The 25,301-nt window shown below is 37.0% G+C and overlaps 3 protein-coding genes across 8 annotated transcripts; 2 read left to right on the plus strand and 1 right to left on the minus strand.

Annotated features, from left to right (window-relative positions):
* The first annotated feature begins 1,272 nt into the window (after positions 1 to 1,272).
* Positions 1,273 to 5,432, plus strand: LOC103941212 (phosphoglycerate mutase-like protein 1). 4 transcript variants are annotated; one of them, XM_048583587.1, is made up of 10 exons: positions 1,273 to 1,475; positions 1,998 to 2,059; positions 2,168 to 2,275; positions 2,573 to 2,652; positions 3,357 to 3,519; positions 3,755 to 3,829; positions 3,933 to 4,021; positions 4,747 to 4,866; positions 5,038 to 5,082; positions 5,186 to 5,432. In XM_048583587.1, the coding sequence occupies exons 2-10, from the start codon at positions 2,000 to 2,002 to the stop codon at positions 5,298 to 5,300; spliced, it is 855 nt and encodes a 284-aa protein (XP_048439544.1). In that variant the 5' UTR covers positions 1,273 to 1,475; positions 1,998 to 1,999; the 3' UTR covers positions 5,301 to 5,432. The 4 variants fall into 4 exon arrangements, 3 of the variants coding, with proteins under 3 accessions (XP_048439544.1, XP_009349683.2, XP_048439543.1); XM_009351408.3 differs by having other exon boundaries at positions 1,274 to 1,467; XR_666435.3 differs by lacking the exon at positions 1,273 to 1,475 and having other exon boundaries at positions 1,726 to 2,059; positions 4,747 to 4,938; positions 5,186 to 5,370.
* Positions 5,433 to 5,733: 301 nt separating this feature from the next.
* Positions 5,734 to 13,967, minus strand: LOC125476976 (protein odr-4 homolog). Of its 3 annotated transcripts, XM_048583694.1 has the most exons (12): positions 13,794 to 13,967; positions 13,497 to 13,712; positions 13,213 to 13,308; positions 12,409 to 12,497; positions 12,193 to 12,321; positions 10,797 to 10,917; positions 9,296 to 9,374; positions 9,078 to 9,187; positions 7,992 to 8,170; positions 7,731 to 7,827; positions 7,322 to 7,556; positions 5,734 to 6,265 (listed from the first exon to the last, which is right to left on the minus strand). In XM_048583694.1, the coding sequence occupies exons 1-12, from the start codon at positions 13,872 to 13,874 to the stop codon at positions 6,255 to 6,257; spliced, it is 1,443 nt and encodes a 480-aa protein (XP_048439651.1). In that variant the 5' UTR covers positions 13,875 to 13,967; the 3' UTR covers positions 5,734 to 6,254. The 3 variants fall into 3 exon arrangements, with proteins under 3 accessions (XP_048439651.1, XP_048439650.1, XP_048439652.1); XM_048583693.1 differs by lacking the exon at positions 5,734 to 6,265 and having other exon boundaries at positions 7,066 to 7,556; positions 13,794 to 13,966; XM_048583695.1 differs by lacking the exons at positions 5,734 to 6,265; positions 9,078 to 9,187; positions 9,296 to 9,374 and having other exon boundaries at positions 7,066 to 7,556.
* An 8,544-nt stretch (positions 13,968 to 22,511) lies between these two features.
* LOC125467981 lies at positions 22,512 to 23,939 on the plus strand. The gene has a single exon (XM_048583359.1). The coding sequence runs from the start codon at positions 22,512 to 22,514 to the stop codon at positions 23,937 to 23,939; it is 1,428 nt and encodes a 475-aa protein (XP_048439316.1).
* Positions 23,940 to 25,301: the final 1,362 nt, after the last annotated feature.

A 25,301-nucleotide genomic window follows, 5' to 3' on the forward strand; every position in this document is an offset into this window, starting at 1 on the left:
CTCCATCCCTTTAATGTAGATAATATCGTTTATTAAAATAAAAAATATCATATGCATCACACATATTGCATTTATACGTAAGTTATTCTCATCTGTAAAAAAAAAAAAATAACAACATTTGTCCAACTTCTAGGTTCTTGGTTAATCTTTGGTATGCCCCCTGAAATTTAAACCTTTCTTCTTTTTTTCTTTTTTTTTTTGGCATTTCAGTCTTTATCGTTGAGAATGGGATATTGGAACCAATTTTTATTTTTCTCTTGCGCACAGCGCCGTCAGATCCACACTCGAAGTGGCGTCAGTGTGGGTAGATGGAAGAAGATCCAAGAGAAGGAACAAGACGATGATGGATTTGACTGAAGGAAATGGAGAGTGGGTTAAGTCTTATAATGAATTAATAACAATATGGTTAAAATCATCTTTAACAAGAATTGAACTTAAGACATCTTAATTAAAAATAAAAAAGAATATCATTATACCGTAATATGAGTGGCGCAAAATGGTGATATGTTTAAAAAACTAAATAAAATTAAGTTTGACTTGGGTCATACCAAAAAATAAGCATTTATAATACGGAGAGATTTTTCAAAGTGTTCGAAACATGGCGTGTCTCTATACAATTGGTGAGATTCTTGTGCTAAACAATTAATAACTTAAAAAATAAAAAAAATTACCACTTATATAATAACACGAGGTACATAAAAAAATAAAATTAATAACAGAAAAAATAAAGTTCCCACCACTTATGTCATGTTAAAAGGAGTATTTATCAATAGTAGTCAAAATTCAAGTGATTTGGATTTAATAGGTATTTACGTCTATTTAAATGAGTTTTTTGATATATTTAAAAGATTTTATAAAAAAATGATATTTATAAAATTTGATGTTAAATTTTTTGACTATTATTAATAAATACTCTGTTAAAAGAGAGGCCAATCAAGTTGCCCATAGACTTTTTGTGCGGGGATGGGTTGTTGTTGTTGTGGCATGAAGAACCTTCAGACTTAATTGCGGATGTACTAGTTGAAGAAGTTTCCTATTAATCGTTTTCCATTGTAATTTGTTTGTGAAGATATCTTTTAGTTAATTGTGCGGGATGTTTTTTTTTTTCTTCGATCGGTTGAAATCTTCGGTAAGATTTTTATCGAAGCTTATATATGCACAATATTCACCTATTGTATGGTTTCTAACTTTCTTAATAAATATCGTACTTTCTCAACAAATCAAAAAAAAAAATAAAAACACGTACTCTTCATCTATCACAAGGTGCTTCCTTGCTTTCGTACGTGTCACTGTAAGTTAACCAATCATCAATTCAGCCATCGACCACGACCATTTCCATTTCTCCTCTCCCAAGATCGCCCCTTTGTCCCCACTCCCATTTCTAAGTTCCAAAGGTCATCTCACTACCACTACCACTACCACAACCGCCGCCGCGTTCTTCCGCCGTCTGCTTCTCTTCTCCTCCAGGTACTGCAGTTGTCTTCCTCCTTAACTCTTACCTTCTGTATTTCTTAGTTTGATCTTCCATCTCTAGCGTTAATTAGTTAGAATCAAGGATTTTGCTTTACGGTATTGGAACCGCAATTAACCATTTTTCTATGATTTTATTATTTTTATGTGTTTGTTGATGATTAAGTAGTAATGCGATTGGACATCCATCAGTTTATTCCTTCTTAAGACCCTCTGCTCATATAGCCAAGTTGGCCAGAACAGTGTATATGGGCACAAGTTTGCATCTCCTTTTCCTTAATTTAGATTAGTTAATTAACGATATTGCACCAATAAAAAAAGGAACTAGTCAAAAAGGTAGAATCTTTTTTTTATTCCTTCTTTTTATTTGTAGAGCTTTAGTGCGAAACACGAATGTTATGCCATGTTCTTTTGAAACTTTTATGTCATTCATTGTCGTCGAATATACTTCTGAGATATGGTTGTGCTCTATATTGTGGATTTTTTTGTGTGTTAATTTTTGGGGGTTGGGGGTTTGATTGAGGCAGATATGGATGCCAGTACAGGTCCAAGTCTCTACCCGTTGCACCGGTCTAAAACTCTTCACCTGGTTTGTTACAGGCTTAATTCCTGTTTTCCTTCTTCTTTTTTTGTCCTTTTAAATCGTGGTCTTTGAAGTGCATTCAGGTGTTTTCTGACTAAGTGATCATATATCCAGGTAAGGCATGGACAAGGGATTCACAACGTGGAAGGCGAGAAGGATCAATCGGCATACTTGTCTTATGATCTTTTTGATGCACATCTTACCCCTCTTGGCTGGAGTCAGGTAATTACTAATGAAACTGATTAGTTGAGTTTATGTTTGGTATAAAAAATGCTATTACTGTAAATCTTTTCAAACTCTTTAAACCGATAAGAGTTTTAGAGTTTGTTCAGTATATGCCGGCTGTACTAGAAATACTGTATTTTTTTTTTTTTTAAATATTTCTGTAAGTTTGATGTTGTACTGAACCAATATTTCTATAAGTTTTTAAGTTCCTTGTGTCTGCTGCTAAGTGGTCTTTTTATTTATCCCACAATAAATCAACAAATGCCATGTAATCAATTTTTTCTGTCATAACAGGTTGATAATCTGCACAAGCATGTTCAAGCATGTGGACTTTTCAAGAAAATTGATTTGGTCATAACATCTCCTTTGTTAAGGTATCTCCTGTTCAATTTTTTTTTTTCCTAAAACTTCTATGATCAGGTTCTGCATGGATATCATTAGAGCAGTCCCACTTTTTCTTGTGTTTTTTTTTTTTTCTGTGAACTTTCATGACACTTACTTTTTTGATAGAATTTTGAGGAAGAAATGCATACACTCGTTCTCTAATACATAAGCTTGTAAAAAGCCATTTACTTTGTGGAAAGAAAATAACCAATAGCATTATATGACAGATTCTATGAGACAGGTGAAATTATGCACCAGTTTAATCTTTAAGATCATCTTTGCTTCCATCTCTGAATGAAGAAGGATACTACCTTTTCAATTAGGTTGGTTGGGCTCCCTTCATGTGTCAAAAAAGAGCTTTGTATCTTGCACTGTATAATTATAACATTTGTTTCTTGTTTTTTTGTAAAGGAAACAAAAAGAACAGCTGCAGGTACTCTTGCATCAATGGATTAGTTAAGAATCTACATTTGTTGAAGCGAGTTGGATTCAAATAGACATTAAGATGACGAGGTGCTGTTGAAATGATTTAGAAACTTGACACTGCTAACCATACAGTCCTTTAGATATCTCTCTTTTGAAAACTGATAATGGCTATGAAACTAATTATTGAATGATTGGATAAGTATATGTTCCTTGAAACCTTAAGCTGCTGTTAAGGCACTTTTGTTTATAACCAATAGTTGCATTGTAGGACCATGCAGACAGCAGTGGGTGTTTTTGGGGGTGAAGCATACACAGATGGGATAGATGTACCTCCTCTAATGGTTGCAAATGCTGGGAACAGTAACCATCCTGCAATTTCAAGTCTAAACTCCCCACCATTTATAGCAGTGGAGCTTTGCCGCGAACATTTGGTATGCCATGTTAAAAGTTAAAATTAGTAAGAGCTATGTAGGCTATGTATAGAAGGTACAAAGAAACACACACAGAGATGGGGTCTGGTTTGGGTAATTTGGACTCCACTCATGCAATAACAATAAGAAAATGAAAGTGGTTCATTTCAAAATTTCCTTCTCTCACCCTTCACACAACCACTGGGTTTTAACTGGACATTGTACTTAAATGTGTGTTTTTTCTCTTCTCCTGCAGGGTGTTCATCCATGTGACAAGAGGAGAAGCATTAGCGAGTATCGGCCTCTTTTTCCTGCAATTGATTTTTCACTGGCAAGTGACTTGTTGCAATTAAATTGACAAAAGCTATGGCCGTCGGTTTACTAGCTTTGGTTTTGGTTGCTTGTCTAACCATCAACTTTGATTGATTGTTTAGATAGAAAATGAGGACGACATTTTGTGGACACCTGACATTAAAGAGAAAACTGAACAACTGGAAGCTAGGGGAGTGGAGTTTTTGAACTGGTGATCTCTTAATTACTCTTAAGTTCCATTGCATTTTGTTAACTGCTTTCTTTATTATTCATGACCACAAAAAGAATCACTGAGGAAAAGAAAAGGTGAAAAGAAAGAGAATGATATCTAAACTTAACTTAAAATTGTGGCGAGCAACAGGAAAATTGTTATGCTGCGGGTATGCTGCGCCAAATCATGTTTTTAAGGCGTTGGCATGCTGTCTCGTAATCCAAGTTTTCTCCAGAGTTCAATTATAACTTAAAAATATTCCTGTCATGCTGTTTTCTCACCTCAAGATTTAATTTATTGGAGAAATTTGTGTATAGTTTTTGGGTGTGTCCCATGAGTTCATTACATAGGTTTTGACCGAAGTACCATTGCAACAATTTTTCTTAACATCCTCCTGTTTCCAACATGTTCATTTTCATAACCACTTTTGTTTCATGTTCATTTTCATAACTACTTTATTCTCCTAAGTAGAATCTAGCATAATTCTCAACATTAGCTTACATTTGTTTCATGTTCATTTTCATAACCACTTTTTGGAATTGATTGGAGTGATAATGTAATTGTTAGTTTTACAATAAATCTTGTAGATCACGCAAGTTGGTCAAGTTACATGTTAATGATTTAAGTTATGGATTTCAGCTATTTTGACAATTGTTCTTGCATTGGCAATGTGGAAAGGTGTTAACTGTTAATTCTTTCTTTTTCTCTTCTCTCAATTGGTCCAGGTTGTGGACGCGTAAAGAGAAGGAGATTGCAATTGTTAGTCACAGTGAATTCTTGTTTCATACCTTGAGTGCTTTTGGAAATGATTGCCACCCGTCTATCAAGAGCGAAATATGCACTCCGTAAGTGTTATGGTGGTTGTTTTATCCCAACTTTTAAGTCAAGAGCATGCACATTACATTCTGCAGCACAGGGTAGTGTTTATTCTTTAAACTAGGGAGAACCAGTCCCTTTCTTTTTCTCTTTTTAATTTCGGAACTGCTAAGCTTAAGAGTGGAATTCTGTTTATGCAGCTTTGCTAATTGTGAGCTTCGTTCAGTGGTGTTTGTTGATAGGAGGTGAGTTTCTTGTTCGCTAAATTTAGACGCACGTGCGCACAGAGTCACACGCACACGCATTCTAGCTTATGCAGAAGTTTAATATTTTGTCTTCTATGTGCAGTTTAATGGGGTCTGATTCTTCAATAACTAATTATCCTGGAAAGATCCCTCGTGGGCCTGATCTTCCTAGTGACGTTGCTGATGAGAAGAAGTCAGAGAAGGGCGCTTCCGTGTAATTATATGCACGCCACGATGATGGATGGACAGTCTTACATAAATAATACCAGATATCCTATTGGCAATAAACTAATGTAGCTTGAAGTTTTGTGATCAACCGCTTTAATGGAGTGCCCTTATTATTGAGGTGCGACCTATTTAAGGTCCCACATCGCCCAGGAAGTGATCCTTATATGTATATTCTTATCTCTATCTAGCGCGAGGCCTTTTGGGAGCTCACTGGCTTCGGGTTTCATGGAAACTCCGAAGTTAAGCAAGTAGTCTGCGAGAGCACTCCCATGATGGGTGATCCATTGGGAAGTTCTCGTGTGAGTTCCCAAAAACAAAACCGTGAGGGTGTGGTCGGGATCCAAAGCGGACAATATCATGCTACGATGGTGGAGCGGGCCCAGGATGTGGTGGATCTCGGGTCGGGATGTGACAATTTGGTATCAAAGCCTAACCCTGGCTGTGATGTGCCTACAATGGTGGAGCGGACCCGAGATGTGATGGACCCCGAGCCGGGATGTTACAACCTACCCCTCCTAGTCTTCATCTTTCTCATACCAAGTATGTTGATCTACTAAAGCGCACCAATATGCTTGTAAACTTTGCACTACTCCTATTGCTTCGCGAGCGGAGCTTTCTAATCATGATGGTACTCTCCTCTTTGATTTCGACACCTATTTTGGTTCCTTACAGTATCTTACCTTAACTTGTCCGGACATTGCATTTGATGCTAATCACATCGCTTAGTTTATGTCTCGGCCAACCAATACACATCTTATCAAGGCCAAACGCATTTTGCGTTGTGTTAAGGGCACTGTTGATCAAGATATTGTATTTTTCGCTGGTTTACTACACCACCCTTGCTTCGTGGGTATTCTGATGCTGACTGGTTGGGTGTCCTTATACTCGACCCTCCACCTCTGGGTATCTTATTTTTCATGGTCCTAATCTCATCTCATGGAATTCTACAAAGCACCTTACTGTGTCGAATTTGACAACCATGCCCTAGCTGATGCTTGTACAGAATCTATTTAGCTTTCTTATTTACTTCTTGAGCTACAATTTCCAGCTTCTCAATCCATAGTTTTCTTTTGTGATAACTTGAGTACTGCTTATATGGCTGCCAATCCTGTTTTCCATGCCCTCACTAAGCATAGCGAGCTTGATTATCATTTTGTACAAGAGCGTGTTAAGATACAGTCTGTTCCATCTGTTGATCAACCTGCGCATCTCCTCACGAAGGGTCTTTCGAAGCCTCGCTTTCTTTTACTTGGGTCCAAACTTGTCTTTCTGAGGGATGTTAGTGCAGGATAATCCGGTCATGATTTATTGACCAAGGTTTAGTAATCCTAATGGCCTTTGTATTTCTTTAGCTCCAAGTCATAGACCTGTATATCTATGTACCTTGCGGAATCAATATAATTACACTTCCCATATTTACAATACCATTTCAAACAGTTTGTCTTCTCTCCCTCTTCTTTTCTCTTATTTCCTCTTATATTCTCAGGATTCAATGCGGAAAAAAAAAAAAAAAAAAAAAAAAAAAACCAACCATTTTGTTTTGAGTTTTCCTCTTCTTCCCTCTTCCCACGCCAGACACTGAAAACTAATAGCTAAAAACAAAATGGTTATTATACGGAATTCTAAGCATGTACCATAATTTAAATTACGTCGAACTTTGATCAACCTGGAAATTAGAAACATCGTCCGAATGCTAGCCTCTGTCCTTGGTTTGTTAATGTACGCATGAATTCATATTATACGTGGAATGAGAGATTAAAGCAAAAGGAATTCCAAGAATTTATCATATTAATGTTCAATAATACGTAATCATCAGTATCAAAAATGCTCATCACATCTAATGCAACTGCATATTTTTACCGTAAAAGTAATAGGAAATTCAATGGAAGAAGTAAATTGATTTTATAGGACCACAAAAAATTAGTGTGAACAAGTGAGGCTTGCTTTAACTATGATCTCCTTACGAATATGAGAATGTATCCTATAATGATAGAGAGAAGAAGGAATATACCAGCAGCCATGATGTTGACATTAGAGAACTCTGTAGATTTTCGGCTACTTTCTCCCCTTAATTTTTCGATTCCACTCTTCTCCAAACAGGAGTTAGATGCCGAGGGAAGCGGCACCACCACATCCCAGAAAGATTTGGTCACTGCAGATGGGGCGTCTATTTCTGGTTCCAAGATTGTTGAGTCATCTGCTGGAGCTTCCATAGACAACAACTCGACACATCGATCTTTCAGAACCTAAGCAACCATGGAAAGCAAAAGGTCAGAACTGCTTAGACATTGAACTAAAGAGAGTAACTGAAAAACTCGCGCTTGATTGAGTCCGAATAGAGTTCTTCAGAACCAAAGACGAAAGGGAGCATCATCTTTATTCCAGTTTCCTTAATATATCTTTAGTTTATAAGTACAAACCTCAAATGTCTCGGATGGCTGTAGGTAGTCACACACAAATGTACCCGCTAACCAAGGAACAAAGACTCTTCGGGGAAGTGAAAGATTGCCTGATTGTCTGTTTTAGAATGCATAACAAATGTGGTCAGTACAGTGACCTACGTTCAGCAATGTGAGCCGCAGATAACAGGACTATGGAAAATCAAAGTGGCATATAATCAGGCATAATTCAAATTCGTAGTGAAAATCTCGGTTTATTAAAACATAACAGCCCTAACAGACCTGAATGATTGAAGAACAATTTGAGAAACAGGTGTTTCACTGGATATCCCATCTCTTGGTTCCTGAGTATCAGCACCATCTCTTGCTTGCTGGCCACTGGTTTCAGTTGGACCCGCCTCACCATCTGCCTCATCACAGATGATATCTAGTCTACTCTGCAGACTCGTGATTATGTCATCCTACAAACATACAAGCAGTCCATGATTTTACAGGATATGAGCACTAAGAGGAATTAAAACTAGCAAAAACTATATCGTGGAAATATCAAAACAAGGCCTTTGTGCGATAATTGCAAGCAACACCACATTTAACACAAGACACCGCAAAAGTTTTCTTTCTACCACATCAGAAAACACTTGGGCCTCGTTTGATAGAGAGGATTGGCTTGATAGGACTACTCACTATATTAAAGGTATTTTAACGGAAGAAATGGATGACAAATTCCTTATTTTGTCCAAGTTGAAGGTTACTCATGAAGAATAGTTGTCCCTGTTAATCGTATCATTTTTGTGGGGATTAGTAGGGACAAATATTCTTCATGAGTAACCTTCAACTTGGACAACATAAGGAATTTGTCATTCATTTCTTCCTTTAAAATGCCTTCAATTATAGTGAATAGTCCTACCTAAACCAATCCTCATTATCAAACGAGGCCTCAAACTTTAAAAATTTTACATCATATCATGGAAAACAAAAAATTCCTTAAATACTTAGACCCTTGGATTTCCACAATATGCACAAGATTCTGCCAATTGATTCAAATGACGTATGTAGATAAGGATTCAAATCTAGTAGAATGAAGCTTCTCAACGTCTTTACTGCAATTCTGAAACCAAAATGCAATAGATATTTTGCTACCCGACTCTGCTTAGGAAATCCTAGAAACATGGACTTTGAAAAATGAAACTGGACACCTTCCACAGAGACAATGGACCCCAACTCCTTATTTACCAGACCTAGATTAAATTTCAAAATTAAAATTAAAACTTTACATTTCAAATGTTGTGTGTTAGCAGACTAAAACCGATATTAATTTTCAGTGTAACATCAGGAATGGCTAAATAACAGTGACTATCTCTTGTATACCTTAATATCAGCAACAGCTTGTGAAATTGGTTCTTTGGGATTTAAAAATGCAAAGGAACACACAGAACCGCTAAAATCAACAACACCAACAGTATCTTTCTGGCTGCAAGCTTTACACAATATAGATGCATATTAGGATAGAAACTCGAAAGGGAAGAAGCAATTCATGGAAAAAAAAAAAAGAACTGAACAGAAAAATTAATAATGCATAAACAAACCTTCAGTATCTTTCATAAATGGTAGAAGCAACTCGACTTCATGCAGACCATCCAATGTGCATAGATCATCGTTAACAACCTAAAGTTGTATGCAAAACAGAGAAATCTGGATGAGAACTTGAGGCTAAAAGACTTAACAAGGGGATAGCACAATTCAAACACTCTGCTTTAAGCTGTAAATATGATTAATGGTTTAGTTTGCATCACTTAAAAAATGTAAAATTAACCACAAGGTTCAATCAAAATTGAATTTTTTCAGTAAAGGAAATTCGAGAGGGACTTCATTACACATGTGATGTTGGTGTTGAAATTGGTTAGTATCGCATGCAAAAATGAAAAGGCAGAAACTCAGGGAAAACCAAGCAAGCTTAACTCAAGGACGATAATAATTTACTCAAAGGAAAGGTCATATTTTGTTTAAAAGATGTTGAATCTATGACTTAAAGTGCACCACCTTAAGACACAGATCAAGGTTTTATTTATTATTTTTTTCTGCTGACTGCCTTTTGATGAATTTTTATTTTATTTTTACCACAGCTAGAATATGGTTAAATTCCTCATATTTAGATCTGTAATCATAGAGGTAGCAATAAAATTAAACGAAAAAAGTTACTTCACAAACAAGAACGTGGGTTTCTAATATCACCTATAAAGGTTTAAATGATAACGAAAACTTTTTAAGAGTCCGGATGATTGCTTTAAATATAGTCCCTACTCCATAGAGTAGCAAGAGAACACTAGTACACCTTGAATTTGTCTTGGAGCCAAATTAGGTTCACCTGAATAGAAAAAAAAATATATAGGCTCGAACCTAGTGGTAACCAAGATTCTGTCAGCCTACTAGAGATATATTGAACCTCTGTGGCAGCTGCATATATGTCAAAGCCAGGTCCAATAAAGCACACAGGAACTTTTTATCAACAAAATGATGAATGTTTATTCATGACTTTGTGGATAAATTTGTGCTTATGAGTAAGTCTATTTGCTAATAGATGAAAATTGTCGTTAAAATCTGGCTTAAACCTAATTTTGAGAAGCACAAAACAAAATTCTAATATGACAAGCTGTATCAACTTTCTCACCTACAACGACTTGAAATAAACAAAACATACCTTAAAAGTCTTGAGATATTATAGGTAACTTTCTACAGCACTCTCCTACAGGCATCACTACCCAGATTTAGTATACTTCTATCAACTTGCAACGAAAACATCAAAGTTGCAAAGAAGAAGTTGCGCATGCAATGCAGACTGAGAAAACTTTTACTTTGGACTTTAAGACATACATGGTATACTATTACTTCACAGATATCATCAACATACGAATCAATAGAACCAACCCATGCTCATCCAGAGACTTAACAAAGACTCCATCCCGTGCACTAGCTTACACACAAGAATCCAGCACATTAACAGGCATTCGAGGTACCACACTTTTGCATGTTAACAAAATGTGCACAGTAATTTTCACTTTCAGAGGAACAAGTCAATGAGCTACTTACCAAATTTCCATCAAACATGGCTTTTGCACTTCTTAAATCTTTCGCATGAACTGAAATACCATGACGAAGGGCTTCACTAAAAGTTTGGAGATTTGATGAATTCTTGTGAAATATGGGCAATCTGGGAAACAATAACTACCATGAGAAAACCTAAACACAACTATAGCACTAGTGTTGTAACAAAGCATCAATAACCAAAAATACTATTATTAAATTGGATAGACCCCCAGTACTCTGAGAATGCAATCTATCAAGTGGGAGAGGTAGAAGCTCAGTACAAGTCACATTCAATATAGGATTAGGCGTAATCGGACCTGCTTTTTACATATCTCTCATTATTTGATGCTAGAAGGTCAAGGAAGTGGGTGACCTAATGACAGGAGAGCCGGCGACCAAAGCCCCAGTGAATGGCGGAGCAAAATGAAGGTTGCATTAATGTAAAGATCTCTCGGGAAACCACTAAAAAAAGATTGAACATGTGGGAGGATCGTAGATTAGATCTGTGCCAAGGTTTTAAGACAAAAAGAAAATAGAATCATGATCTGAATGTCGTCTGTTGACCAGTTTTTTGGAAATTCTTTATTATGTGGATTCAGTCCAATCCATTTGAATGTCGTCTGTTAACCAGTTTTTTGGAAGGTCTTTATATGTGGATTCACTCCAATCCAGGATCACTGCCAAAGTGTTTAAAAGAAGGGTTATACTGACATAGGTCTGCTTCTGGCCGGTTTAGCAATCTAAAGTCTTGAAAGCTCCGATGCATACTCGAGCGCCGCAAAAGGCAAAGGGTTTAGATTTAAGGTTCAACGTCAGTGTTGGCTTTGGATATGACTTAATAGTGGATAAGAAATCAACTGCGATGATAAATAAGGTATGCCACTAAGATTTAAGTTTCAAAATGGCCTCCAGTAGCATCTTGGTTAGATATTGATAGTTTAATATACTTGACAGTTGGATAATCAGCTCACCGTTTGCTTTTGCTTGAACTGAGCTCATTGTTTACTTTATGTTTGAAGGAATCTGTATCCTTTCATGTTCTTTCGATCAACAAAATTGGGTGTTTTCAAAATCAAAATAAATGGCATCAGGTGTTTTAAAATTTTAATCCATGATGAAAAAGGGACTTCAAAATTATCCTCAAATGGGCTACTGAAAGGAAAAGTAGATTAAAAAAGGGTCCTAAATTTTAGGTGTGTGTGAAAATCACAGGAAAATTTTATTTTTAAGTTTTAAGAAAATATAAATATAGCACAAGAGCACTCTGGTAGGCAGGACTTTCAACTACCTGAACTATTGAGAGGAAAAACAAATTCCTACATTTTCAGAAGCCATAAATAAACGAAATCCTCCACTTTCAGTTACATAAAGATCATTAAATAAGAAAAGCTGACGGTACCTGATATCAAAGTTGTACATGCACCTAAAATGTTGAAGGGAATTTAGGACCCTTCCCATTTTGAAGTCACAAGGTCTTAGGCTGCTTGACGTAATATTTGAAGCTACTGCACAATTTCGACATGCCCACCTACAGAAATAACCTCTTTAGTCAGCCTGAAATAAAATTTGACAATTTAAGAGGGAATAATTGGGACAATTCAGGTTGGGAAGATACCTCCTTGGACTATAACAAATGTGAATAAGCAGTCTCTCATCCCAATCAATCTCTGAGAGGGGCGCTGCTTTGGCAACTCCCATTACAGTCTGCAAGGGCCTTTTCCATTAATAAATAAAAAAATCATTGTTTTCCACAGATTTGCTTATGTTAGCTACAAGTTTAAAATGAATATAGGCAGTCCTGTATTGATCATAGCTGACCCATTATAACTAGCCAAGATTTCTTTACTACTTGATTTATGGTAACTTTAAAATTTCCACATGTTGTATAAGACCTAATTTCATGAATTCCAGCTTTACTTGATATGCCTAACAGATCACATCAACATCCAACAGCCAAAAGCTGACTATGGAAACCAAGCCTTCACCAATCAATCTCACATTTATCCTTCCGACATATCTCACCGTGACTAAGCAGGGATTTATGCACAGTTAAACCCACCATCCTTTTGATGCGGAACCAAAGTGGAGTCTGGCCTAAATCAAAGGGTGTTTTAATCTTTTAATCTCTAGGCATTTAGTATTTTAATATTTAGGGTTTTAGTCTTTTGATTTCCTAAAGAGTCAAAACCAGATATCTTTTATTTTTGTTTTAATTTCAGTTTTTTGTATTTTCTCTTCCGCTACACTACCTAAATTCGCTGCCCAACCGTATCCTACATCACCTTCTAGACACAACCAAGCTCAGAGAGCACATTCCACAAAGTGATGGTTGATCAACATTTTAGCAACCAGAATCAAGCTCTACAAAGAAACATCCATATATCAAACAAGACCAATCCAATTCGGGATAAAATAATACCTGGCAAAGCGTGATGTTCGAATTCTTAAAAGCGCTATCACTAGCCCAAATGTATATGCCAACCACTTTCATGCCACCCATTAACATTCTAGACACCTGAAACATCAAACAAATTGCGCCATGACAACCCTTAATACAAATACACAAGCACAATGAGCAAAACCCAGAAACCAGATCAAATATTGTAAATTACACACACACACACACACACACACAAATAGGAATATAAATATGCAAGCATAGATAAATAAAGGAACATTTTTTTTTTATATGTTATTGCTTACCTGACGGGCATGTTCAGCGACCCAGTCCTTGTCAATGGAGAGAGAGAAGGAATCGGAGGGCTGAGATTTGGGTTTAGGCCCCTTTCTCTTGTCGTCCTTGGCAGGCTCGAGGACGGAGCAAGGAGCCGCTCCGGCGTCGTTCGGCGGCGTTGGGATCAAATCGAAGACAAAGCCTCGGTCTAGAGAGTTGCTGAGCTTGCCTATGAGGAGCCCCACCTGAATTTTCATAACCAACAAATCAAAAACCGTAAAACTCAGAAGCAACAATCTTTACAGAGAGAGAGAGAGAGAGAGAACCTGCACGGGGGTGGAGGATTTCTCGAGGCGATCCTCGGCTAGTTTGAGCTGGGTTTCCTCGCCGACGACGGCTTTCACCATTGTTGCACGGACGCTGTGAATTTGTGGCTGGATCAATGAGCTTCTTCGCAGTCGGTACAGGAGTCGTTTGTTTTGAGTTAATGGCCGGGCCGGGCTTGCGAGTCGCGCAAATTAGAGCATAATCACGGGTCGGCCCATTAAATCAAAATCAGGTGGTGACATAAGATTTTTCAAAAGTTGAACTATATAGCATCAAGATCATTTTTAGTGTCAACCAAGCAAAGTTGAATTAACTTACAAAATTATAATTTATATGCCAACAAAAAAGCTTCAACCGAAAGAAGAGTAAAGGCAACGCTATAACTCATTTTTACAAATGAAAAACACCACCAAATTTCAAGGATTGGTATTTAAAAATTTATACGTAGCTTAGATAATATGAAGTGTAGTACGTAATATGTGGATAAGCGAAGATGAACCATAAATCATGTTAAGTATGGGCTGACATGGGAGGCAAGGTACAACCAGCCCCAACAAACCAAAGATCAAGTTGAGATCACGTTGCGTGCATATGAGTTTTTACTTCGTTTTAACCAACCCAATTGAATTTAAAATAGAATTTGCCATGGCCAGTTAAGTCGATCCAACCTAAACTGCAACCCTAAGCGAACAAGACATGCTCAAGCCTAAAAACTATTATGGGTGTGTGTATTTATCAAAAAGGTTTTTTTCGGAGCTTCTACCTATACCCAAATTCTATTTCTTCCGACTAAGCAAACTTTTGATGCTCAACAAAAGTTTAATGTTTTAAAATTTTACACTTTTTATCTAACCCCTCCTCTAAAACTACTCATAACATATCGCAACCCAAACTAAGGGGTGAAGTGTTTTTAGATTTAGATGAACTTTTGTTGAGTTTTTTAGTGATAGACTTTCACAGATTTGATAGATTTTTACTGACTAGTAAAAGCTCTATAAAATTTCATACTTTTAATGATATACTTTTGTGAAAAAGAAAGAGTAAAATGATAGACTTTTGCAATATTTTTAAAGAGTCGCTTCTGTTGTATTAAATTGATTAGGAATGTGGTTTTGCATTGGGATCAAATCAAAGATGGCAATTGAAATGAACAAAGTTTTGGTGATTGGAATTGGGGTTTTGGAGTTTACTACTCCATTGTGAAGAAGGTGATGCGGTAGAATATATGGTGGGGGTGAGAAGGGATGGAGCCCTCGTGCTGACTTATCTCATTGGACTCAGGGCAAGAAGTTCAGGGCTGGAGATGTTCTGGGTAACAAGACTTGTTTTCAATTTGTGTTCATGCATCCTCAAGTTTATTAGTTGCTTTTACTCAATTTCTTATGTTTGTTGTTTTTGGAACAGTTTTCAAATATACTGATCCTAATCTCTACGTAGTTGTTATATCGAACGAAGACAGCTTTTGATGCTCAAAAAAAATCTCTACGTAGTTTTCAAGCTAAAATCTCTACGTAGTTTTCAAATATTCCGATCCTAATCTCTACATAGTTGCTAAATCAAACGAAGACAACTTTTGATGCTCAAAAAAAATCTCTACGTAGTTTTCAAGCTAAAATCTCTACGTAGTTTTCAAATATTCCGATCCTAATCTCTATGTAGTTGATAAAAAAGTTTTTTTTTTAGCTTGTATCTATACCCAAATTTTATTCCTTCCTACTGAACAATCTTTTGATGCTCAAGAAAAGTTAGTGCTTTAATATTTCTCTTTTTATCTAACCACTCTTCTAGAACTACTCATCACATATCAAATTAAGTTTTTACCTTCTATTATTCCTTGCACAAGAAATCCCAACCAAACTAGGGGCGTAGTGTATTGAGATTTATATTGACTTTTGTTTGAGTTTTATATGGACTTTTGTTTTCAATTTCTAAAGTGATTGACTTTTACGAATATGATTTTTTACATAAGGGAGACTTTGGTTCCATTACTTGGTTGATCAAAATCTAAGATTGAATCATATTATTTTGAATACTTTACTTGAGGAACAAAATATTATATTTCAGTATTAGTTAAGAAAATTAATAATTCCTCTCTAAAAGCATGCAAAGATTAATACCAAAGGGGCTTTTAATTTTTCGCTCAATTTTAAGTTGTGTGAAATCTGATTAGATTTTTTTAGGAAAAATTGCACATAGAGTATGCTTTTAATACTTAATTTTATATTGAGATAACACTTTTTAACATTTCAAGGAGAAACAAAAAACAATAAATGTGAAAGATAACATCATTTGGTTTTTTTTCTCTGGAGTTTAACTTACCAAAATACTTTTTATTTTTGGTATCTTTTTACACTTCTCTCTCCAACATTGAAGTTGTTCATGCCACCTAGGCGCCTTGTTTCTCGAGGTTCAAACTTCAAAGAGATGATGCAGTATGTAGAGGTTGGGCATCTACACCTTTTTGCCGCAAGAGAGAGCTTCCCATCATTAGGTGAGGTTGACTAGTACGAAAGCTAAAACAATTATATTTACACTTAGGAATGAGACTTTAGAAAACCCAATTCAAATTTATTTGTTTCAGGTACATCAAATATGCCCTCTAGCTTTTTAAAAGGATAAGGAAAATTGATCCAATTGAACAAAAGACCAAATAACAAAACAAGCATCAATCTTATATCCTTATACATTTGGACATAGCTCAATCAACTTTCAAAGGATAGAACACATGATCGAGCCTGCACAAGAGAAATTAAATTAATACACAATGACTAATTTAATTTGAAGGAGGATGTTACTAAACTTTGAAATTAATTTGATTGATAAAAAAAGTAAATTCTTTGGAACTTACAAGTACAGAGTAAGGATCAATCTAACCCAACTCAACACAAATTAAGCTTCCCCATTTACTAATTCTTCTAAAACTATACAAGCTGATTCTATTAAAAAAATATATATATATATATATATATAACTGATTCAATTTCGTGCTCTATGATGCTCTTGATTCTTCCGTAACCTTCACCTCCCTTGCATGAGTAAGAAAGTTGCATATTTTTTTTTAAAGTATTAAAGTCAATTAAGTTACATATTTTTTTTTAAAGTAAAAAAGTATACAGAACTGATTTTACATGTATTGGAAATTGATTCTACAGAAATGGTCGAAGACAGTTTGAACTGGTTTTGCAACAATGGTCAAAGACGGGTTAAATTGATTATGCAAATATGATCGAAGATGGGTTGAACTGATTTTGCAAAAATGGTCGAGGACAGGTTGAACTGATTCTACAAAAATGGTCGAAGATGGGTTGAACTGATTTTGCAAATAATCAATGATGGGTTGAACTAATTTTGCAAAAATGGTTAAAGACAGATTGAACTGATTCTGCAAAAATGGTCGAGGATGGGTTGAACTGATTCTGCAAAAATGGTTCAATACTAATTGAACTGATTATAGTAATAAATGAACTAAACTTATACTGCATATAGTTTCAAAACTTGTTCTGCATCAATAGTCAAGGATTGGTTAAGTTTATGGCACATATTAATTTTGTTGGAGTTGTGAAGGCTAAGTTCTATTAAAAGCCTAAAATCTTAGGGGTATGGTTAGCATTTTAAAATATTCTTTTCATGTTTTTGGGCAAGGCTTTAATTGTTTTTATACTTTTGTCTCTCCTTGACATGTTTAAAAACTAGTGGAGTTCCTTGAAATATAGTAAAAATTGTTCTATATATAAAGCTTCCATTTTTTGTGACAACCTATCCCTAGTTCTATGATTTTATAAATTTGAAAAGTGTGAATTGACAAAAATGCTCTAGAGACAAGGATTTTGACTTTTGCTGACTATTGTTGAGAGAGAGACATATGACTCATTCTTCTACCGTATTCTCAAAGTACTATTCTCAAAGTACTCGACGGTACGAATACGTAGACGCAAGCAGAATCTAATTTGGAGTTAGGATGACGAATTTACGGAATTACGAAGTCAAATGACATTTTTGTCATTTCATAATCCTAAATAATTGGCCTAAGTTATTTTATTACTTTTCCTTTCAGATTTTTATGAGTGGGACCCACGTCCACCATTCACCCTCTTCCACATGTTCCTTTTCTCCCTCGGAAGACTCTCTCGAACACTCTCTCGTTACCATCTTTCTCTCGGCTGTCTTTTCCGCCCATTTCTTTTTGTCATTTTCATTTTCTCCCCCCCTCCGAGCATCCACCACCACAACTACCATCACCCTCGCCAGCTCCAACGACGGCGACGTGTTCTTCACTCCTCCTCATGTCGGCTTCAACTTCCTCTATGTACTCACAGCGCATAGAACTGAGCTGAGACCATCCATCAACTTCTCCAACAAGTTTGGCCTCGACAATGGCAGGGTGAGCTTCAAGTGAATAGGGTTGTTTTAATTGCTAGTAATATTTTATGACTGAATTAGGTTGTTTTCAAGTAAAAAACCGAGAGTTTTAAGCCTACTTGGGTTTGTTCTTTGTTTTCCCAGATTCCAGCGAGAGATCCGGCGGCTTCGAGCTGTTTTTCGACTCGTTCTGGCCACATCAGGACCCTATGTTGGTATATTTCTCTTCCTCTCCTTTAGAGCTTCAAATTGGTATATTAGATTGCTGGTTTTAGTTGAGTTTTGAGCTCGAACAGAGCTCGGGAAGTTTCCCGGCCAAAGACCAGTGTCCTTCTTCGCTCAGTCTGGCAAGTCAACCCGATCCGGTTCAAAAAAAAAAAAGGGGGGGGCCTAAGCCGAAACCCAGCCCAAACCTTTGCGCCACTAATTCGGCTTAGCCCAATTCCAAATTGGGCCTGAAATATTTAACAATATTCTTGGAATATTCTAGGGAATATTTCCTGTGTTGACTTTTTCGGAATTTTCTCGGAAACTCTCCTAGGCTAATTTCGACGTCTCGAGTCCGTTTTGGACATCCATTTAGTGAACTTATAAAGTTTTAACGTAGTTGACCACCAGAGCGTCTCAATTGACTGTTGACTTTTTATAAAATTTGTTAGGGACCCTCCTTAGCGAATTTCGGCGCTCTGGTTCCGAATCCGCACTCTATTTTCTCAATTTTAATTGTCTTAGTAGAGTTTTACTAATGGGTCCTAATATTATGCTTAGGTGCGATTATTATCTGTGACTCTAGCTTTCTTAGTTCGAACGGCTACGACCTCACAAATATCTGTGAGTGGGTATTTTCTTTAATATAGTATATATATTTGACTGTTAGTTTCCAATTATACATTTGAAAAAGAATTTTCTACGTATGCCTAGATTAGACTAACGTTTATAAAAATTAGTGAAATAACGGAAAATAACGAAATTATCATAAATTCTACAGGATGCACAGGTATGCGTACTTTTTAGGGTTTTGATTATGACCCTGATTAATATTTCATTTATTACTAGTACGACGATGTGAATTATCAAATCACTATGGCATGACTATATTTATGTTATCTGCTCATCGTTTGCTACATTGGTGTTGGTACTCGCCCAGGTCAGGGCCAATCTTTCACGTGTATGTGCACATCGCACCGTATGCTCACTTTGGATCCATTGCAGGTGTCAGTCATGTCCTAGATTGCTATAGGCAATTAGGACTCGTATGTGCTGCGCATAACACCAGTTTTTATGTGATTGTAGTACTAGAGCATATATCATTGTTACACCCAGTCATATTCATGTCAGAATACCTCTGTATAAACTCGTATATCAGCATGTGTCGATGAGCACTCGATATGATATGTTTGCTTATGCGAGATTATACGATTACTGACGTCATGCACTTATTTATGAATTATTATGCCATATTGAATTCTTGAGATTTTGCAAGCTATGGTAAGTATTTTCTTACTATACGTAGTATGTATATTTTGGAAACTATACTTGTTTTAGGCCGATGAGTTATAATGTTTTTAGAAAGGTTTTATTAAAACTTTATTTTCAGGCTCACTCACCCTTGTTTTTTGCCCCTCCAGGTTCTAGTGGCTAAGATTTTGTGTCGACGAGGATTCTTGGCAAATCTTGGTATTGGAGATTACCTTCGATGGTATAATTCTCATCTTACTCAAGTTCATTACTTATGCTCTGACATCACGTGTGAAATGAGTTCATTCCCTCTCCCTAGTACACTCTTATATTTAGGTATCTTTAGGTTTAAATTTATTTACATTTTCCACATTACTACGCTTTATAGCTTCGTCACTTTCGGGTATCGGCCAACACAGCTCGGTTCGAAGTCCAAGTGGACATTCTGGGTCAAGGTGTGTTATTTTTTTATAGTATAAAATAAAATATATATATTTATTTTTAAATATGGTACGTTTTAAATTAAAAAGGGTATGCTTTAAATTAAAAAAAGGGTAAATTTTTATTACAAAATATACGTATTTAATTGATAAAATAAGTGAACAGATTTTACATTAAAAAAATGATATATTTTACATAAAAAGGTGATTCATTATTTTATGAAAAATGGGTACAATATAGGTATATGAATGGGACCAATGGATACATTATAAATTATTGGTACAAAAAAAATTATGTATGAGTACAAATAAAAGTTTAAAATATGGGCACAAAAGAAATTAAATATGTGGGTACAAGTTAAAATTAAAAACGAAATTGGTACAGATTAAAAAATTGTTACAAATTAAAATGGGTACAATTAAAAACAAAAATATATGTACACAATTTAGCCATAAATACAAATATATCAAATGTTCTAACAATAAATGGATATACATGAAATGTAAAATATAAAATATACTGACATATAAATCTTTTATTATTGGAATAATTGTGTGGATAAAAGTCAAAGCACCTTAATAAAAAATGGAAAATGAATAAGGTTTCAATCAATAAAATAGAAAACTGAGGGATGAAAACCTAATTTTTTCCTACTATAAACTCTATAAAATACCATAAACTTTAATGATAAACTTTTGTGGAAAACAAAAGAGTTTTTTTTGTTTTTGTTTTTTTTTTTTGAGCAAACGATATTATCTACACTAAAGGATGGGTGAGTGGACTGAGCTTCATAATGGTCTAACAATAATTTGGTTCAAATTTGCTTTTGGCAATAATCAAACATAAGACCTCTCACTTACAAGTGAATATGAATATTACTATACTGTAGTACTAAGTGGCATGGAAAAAAAAAGAGTTGAACTTATAATGATATACTTTTATGGAAAAGAAACGAGTTAAATGATAGCCTTTTTGTAGAATTCTAGAGAGTTCAATGCTAGAATGTTTTTGTTTCCTCCACACAGTTTTTTGTGCTCACGAATTTTAGCAGTGTGACTTTTTCCTCAAGTCACCTATGAATCTTGAAATTAAAAGAATGCCCCGATGATAGAGCACACGTGGTACACACTACGTTCAACACAAATTCTCCATTTTAGGAATTTGAACCATATTATTACTAGCCCATTGTGAGGCTTAGCCCACTCTCCCATCACTTAGCGTAGATAATATCGTTTGTTAAGAAAAAAAAAAAACCTCATTTTGGGCGGTTAATTGTCAAAAGAAATTGATTTCGATAATCCCTTCTCTTCTTGAGCTTTGTTAATATTGGAAACTTTTAGGCCCACAAAATGGTGCAAGGCTGGTAAGAAGCCATGAAAAGCCCAAGGTAAAGTCAAAGTCCAAGGTCTAAGAGATTTAGAAGATAATACTTTCATGCACTAAAAAGCGACCATTGACTAGCTCAGCCCAACTAGATTATGTAAAGTGCTTTCCAACCGGCAGAGGAAAGTGGCAAACCTAATAACTTTATAGCGCAATGCTTCAGGAGCAAGTCTACTCAGACGTCAATCAAGCCCGTGGGCAACTCCTAATCAGAATCAGAGGCCTATGATGGGACACAAAAGTGGTTGGGTGTTGCTCAGAAAGGCAGGGTTGGATAACTAAGACCAAGCAAGCTGCTCGACCGCATCACTCTGAAAATGGGTGCCAACTCGACTGAGCATCTGTCATTTCACTGCTGAATATCCCTTCAATAGGTGAAAATGTGTCAATATGCTAGTCTACATAGGTGGCACATTAAATACCAAATTGGGAAAACCCAAGGCTTGGAGGTCCACTAAGAGCCTATATAAAGGGGGTAAGAAGCTCTTGCAAAGGGGTCGAATGACTGAGAAAAGAGAGAGCCCATGTAATTTGCTGAGCGCTATTTGTAGTCTTGAAATCCATATAATTCGAGCAACATAATGTTTATTTGATATGGATAATTAGATAAGATGATCCAAATACAATCCGAATAATTCAATCATAAATGAATTTGAATACGAATTAAGACTAATTTGTTTCGAACTCAATATATTTTTTTTTAACAAACGATATTATTTAGGCTTACAAATGAGAAAATCTTAAGTTCGCTTATCCTCAAATACGAATTCAAACTCAATTATGTTTACAAGTTTATTTGTACACACCTCCAAAATGGATCTTGCAATTTTTACAAATTAAAAAAATATCAGTGTCTTAATCAAGAATTGTATTGTGAAAATTAAAATACAAATTCTCACCTCTACTACGTAAACCAACCAAATCAAAGCCCGAAAAGAAAATTCTTTCCATTTTTTCTCATCACCGCCCACCGAATCCAAAAACCCTGACCCTTTCCATTTCCAATGGCTCCCAAATCCCCAACCCTAATTTGATTTCCTCGCTCCTCCGTGTTCTCCCTCCTTTCTCACTTTCCGATGGAGAACTACTCCAACCACTCCTACCCGGACTCCCGCGACTCCTCCCCTCGCTCCCGCGAAATCGACTGCGACACCCCCTCATGGGACGACCAACCCCCCTCCGCCACCTCCACCTACAAAGTCAAGTTCATGTGCAGCTACGGCGGCAAAATCCAGCCCCGCCCCCACGACCACCAGCTCACCTACGTCGGCGGTGACACCAAAATCCTCACAGTCGATCGCAATATCAAGCTCTCCGCTTTCATCTCCAAGCTCTCCTCCCTCTGCGACACCTCTAACGATGCCGTTTGTTTCAAGTACCAGCTCCCCGGCGAAGATCTCGACGCTCTCATCTCCGTCACCAACGACGAGGACCTCGACCACATGATGGTCGAGTACGACCGGCTGTACCGCGCTTCAGCTAAGCCCGCCAGGCTCCGACTCTTTCTCTTCCCTCTTGACAGCAACACTTCCGCTAGCTTCGGCTCCAGCGAGACCAAGTCCGAGCGCCAGTGGTTCGTCGACGCTTTGAATTCGGTTCAGATCGGGTCTCCCGATGGATCCTCTCCGACGGCTCCGGTCACGGCCTCGCCGACAAACCCCGATTTCCTGTTCGGATTCGATAAGGGATACACGGCTGTGCCGGTTGGGAAATTTCCCGACTCGGTCACTCCGCCGACGGTTCCCGATTTGCTTGTGAAAAGCACTCTGGTTGGATCTGGGGATCGCCACACCGGAGAACCGGTGATGTCTCAGGCGGAGATTCAGAGGCAGATCCAGGAGTTGCAGAGGATGCAAATCGTTGCTGGTCACGAGCCGACCACCATCTATCACCGGAAAAGCGACGAAATGGGAAACCTTAGGGGTTACACCGGCGATTATTACACACAAAAACTTCCAGAGAACATTCAACCGGCGCAAGGGTCGTCTCCAGTGGGAATGCCACAACCTGTGCCATTTCCAACTGCGTATATGCCAGAGGGGCACATGAACACTGGGGGTTATCCGGTGACGACTGCCCCAGCTGGACCGGAGCAGCCCGTTTATTTCATTTCTACTCCGACCGGTGTATACCAGGCTCCCGCCCCTAGACCGGCGACCGGTCCAGTTGGTCAGGCATACTATGGAGTACCGCAGAGGATGGCACCAGAGGTGTACCGGGACGCTCAGGTGTACAATACTGCCGTGGCAGCACAGCAAGCACAACAAGCTCAGCAGGCACAACAAATTCAGCAGGCTGCAGCTTATGGTGAAGGGTTTGCACAGGTTGGGTATGATGCCGTCGGCAGGCAGGTATACTACACTGCAGCAGGAGGTGTCGTTTCTTCATATCAGACGGTTGCTCCAGTGCCCGTAGATGGGAGACAAGCTGCTGCTGGTGTATTGAATCAAATTCAAGATGGTAAGGTTGTTGTTTCCATGGCACCCCAAGCGTCTGCTATGTGACAAATATAAATAATAAAATTCATATATAATGTGTTTGTTCTTTTGTTTTCTAATGGTTCTATAGTTTAAATAAGAAGAAATAAGAATTTAATTGTATGGGTTTGTGGTGGATGCTTCTCTGGTTTTGAAATCCGAAACCTTTATTGTTGTTCGAATGGTATGACAATTAACATTGTTTCTTGTGTATATGAGGAATTGTTTTAGCGCAAAGTTTGGGTCTCTTTGGATTTTAGTTGTTCTTGAATCGAAAGTAGTGAAACACTGAAAATACTTGATACAGATATTGGGATTGAGCCTTTTGCATGAAATGTAGCTGCTTTAGTTACCCAGAAACGTGACAAGAGCCTCGATAAAGATTGTAGCAGCGTTTTCTCCTGATATGTTAGCCGCTTACATTACCTGAAAAGTTGATTAGTATATCGATATAACTGTCATTCAGAACGTAGCTAGTTTTGGCATCTGTTCATAATTGATCTGCAGTTTTGGTGTAACTTCTGTGTTTGCTCCCTTTTCTATATTGCTCTTAAATTGGTAGTAGAAGAATACAAACACATGAATGTTGTTATTGAGCTTTTTGAGTACCATGCTGCTACTTTGGGGACAAAGAATGGTGACAAGAACAAGGAGGAGATGGTGGAAATATTTTAGATGTTAAAGTGAGTAGTCGTAGTTCGAACAAGGAGGAGATGGTGGAAATATGCGTAGACCATGTGGCGGGATCTGCGTCAAAATATTTTTTGACCTCAAACGAGATATCGCTTGATAGTTTGTTTATATTAACTTAATGTAAGGTCTAGTCTACTTTATATTGTAATAAAATGCAGCAATGTGTGCTATGATGTATTAACTTAATACAAATGAAGTAATTGTTGATTATTCTTGTCCAGCCTGGTTATCATGTGTATCCGAGGAATTTTTTTAGTGTATTTATTTCGTCTGTTTTCGGTTTGTTGGTCTTGAGTTGAGGATTGAGATCCAATCTCTGTGCCCGGAGCACGCGGAGGAGATCCGAACTGTTCAAGAGAGAAAGATATATAAGTCTGAAGTTTTTAGATTTTTGTGAAGTGGGCCAGTGGATCTCGCTCACTTCATGGATTAACTACAATAATGTGTGGATCATGGCAAGTTGGATAAGAGTGCGGCGTGGGTTTGGTGGATTCTGTCTGCATTGTATTTTATATGCAATCTTAGTGTTAATTATTGGTGTTTAGCTTTTTTAATGTTGGTCTTTGAATTGGAAGTAGTGTAGTAAAAGCTTAAAAACACATGAATGGTGTGATTTAGCCTTTCGAGTGAAACAAGTTGCTGATTTGGCTACTAAGAATGGTGACAAAATACAAGGATTAAGGATAATAGCATTGT

This window comes from the organism of the source record quoted next, unplaced genomic scaffold (genome assembly GCF_019419815.1).
Source record: "Pyrus x bretschneideri cultivar Hongxiangsu unplaced genomic scaffold, Pyrus_bretschneideri_v1 Contig2, whole genome shotgun sequence".
Taxonomy (NCBI): Eukaryota; Viridiplantae; Streptophyta; class Magnoliopsida; order Rosales; family Rosaceae; genus Pyrus; species Pyrus x bretschneideri.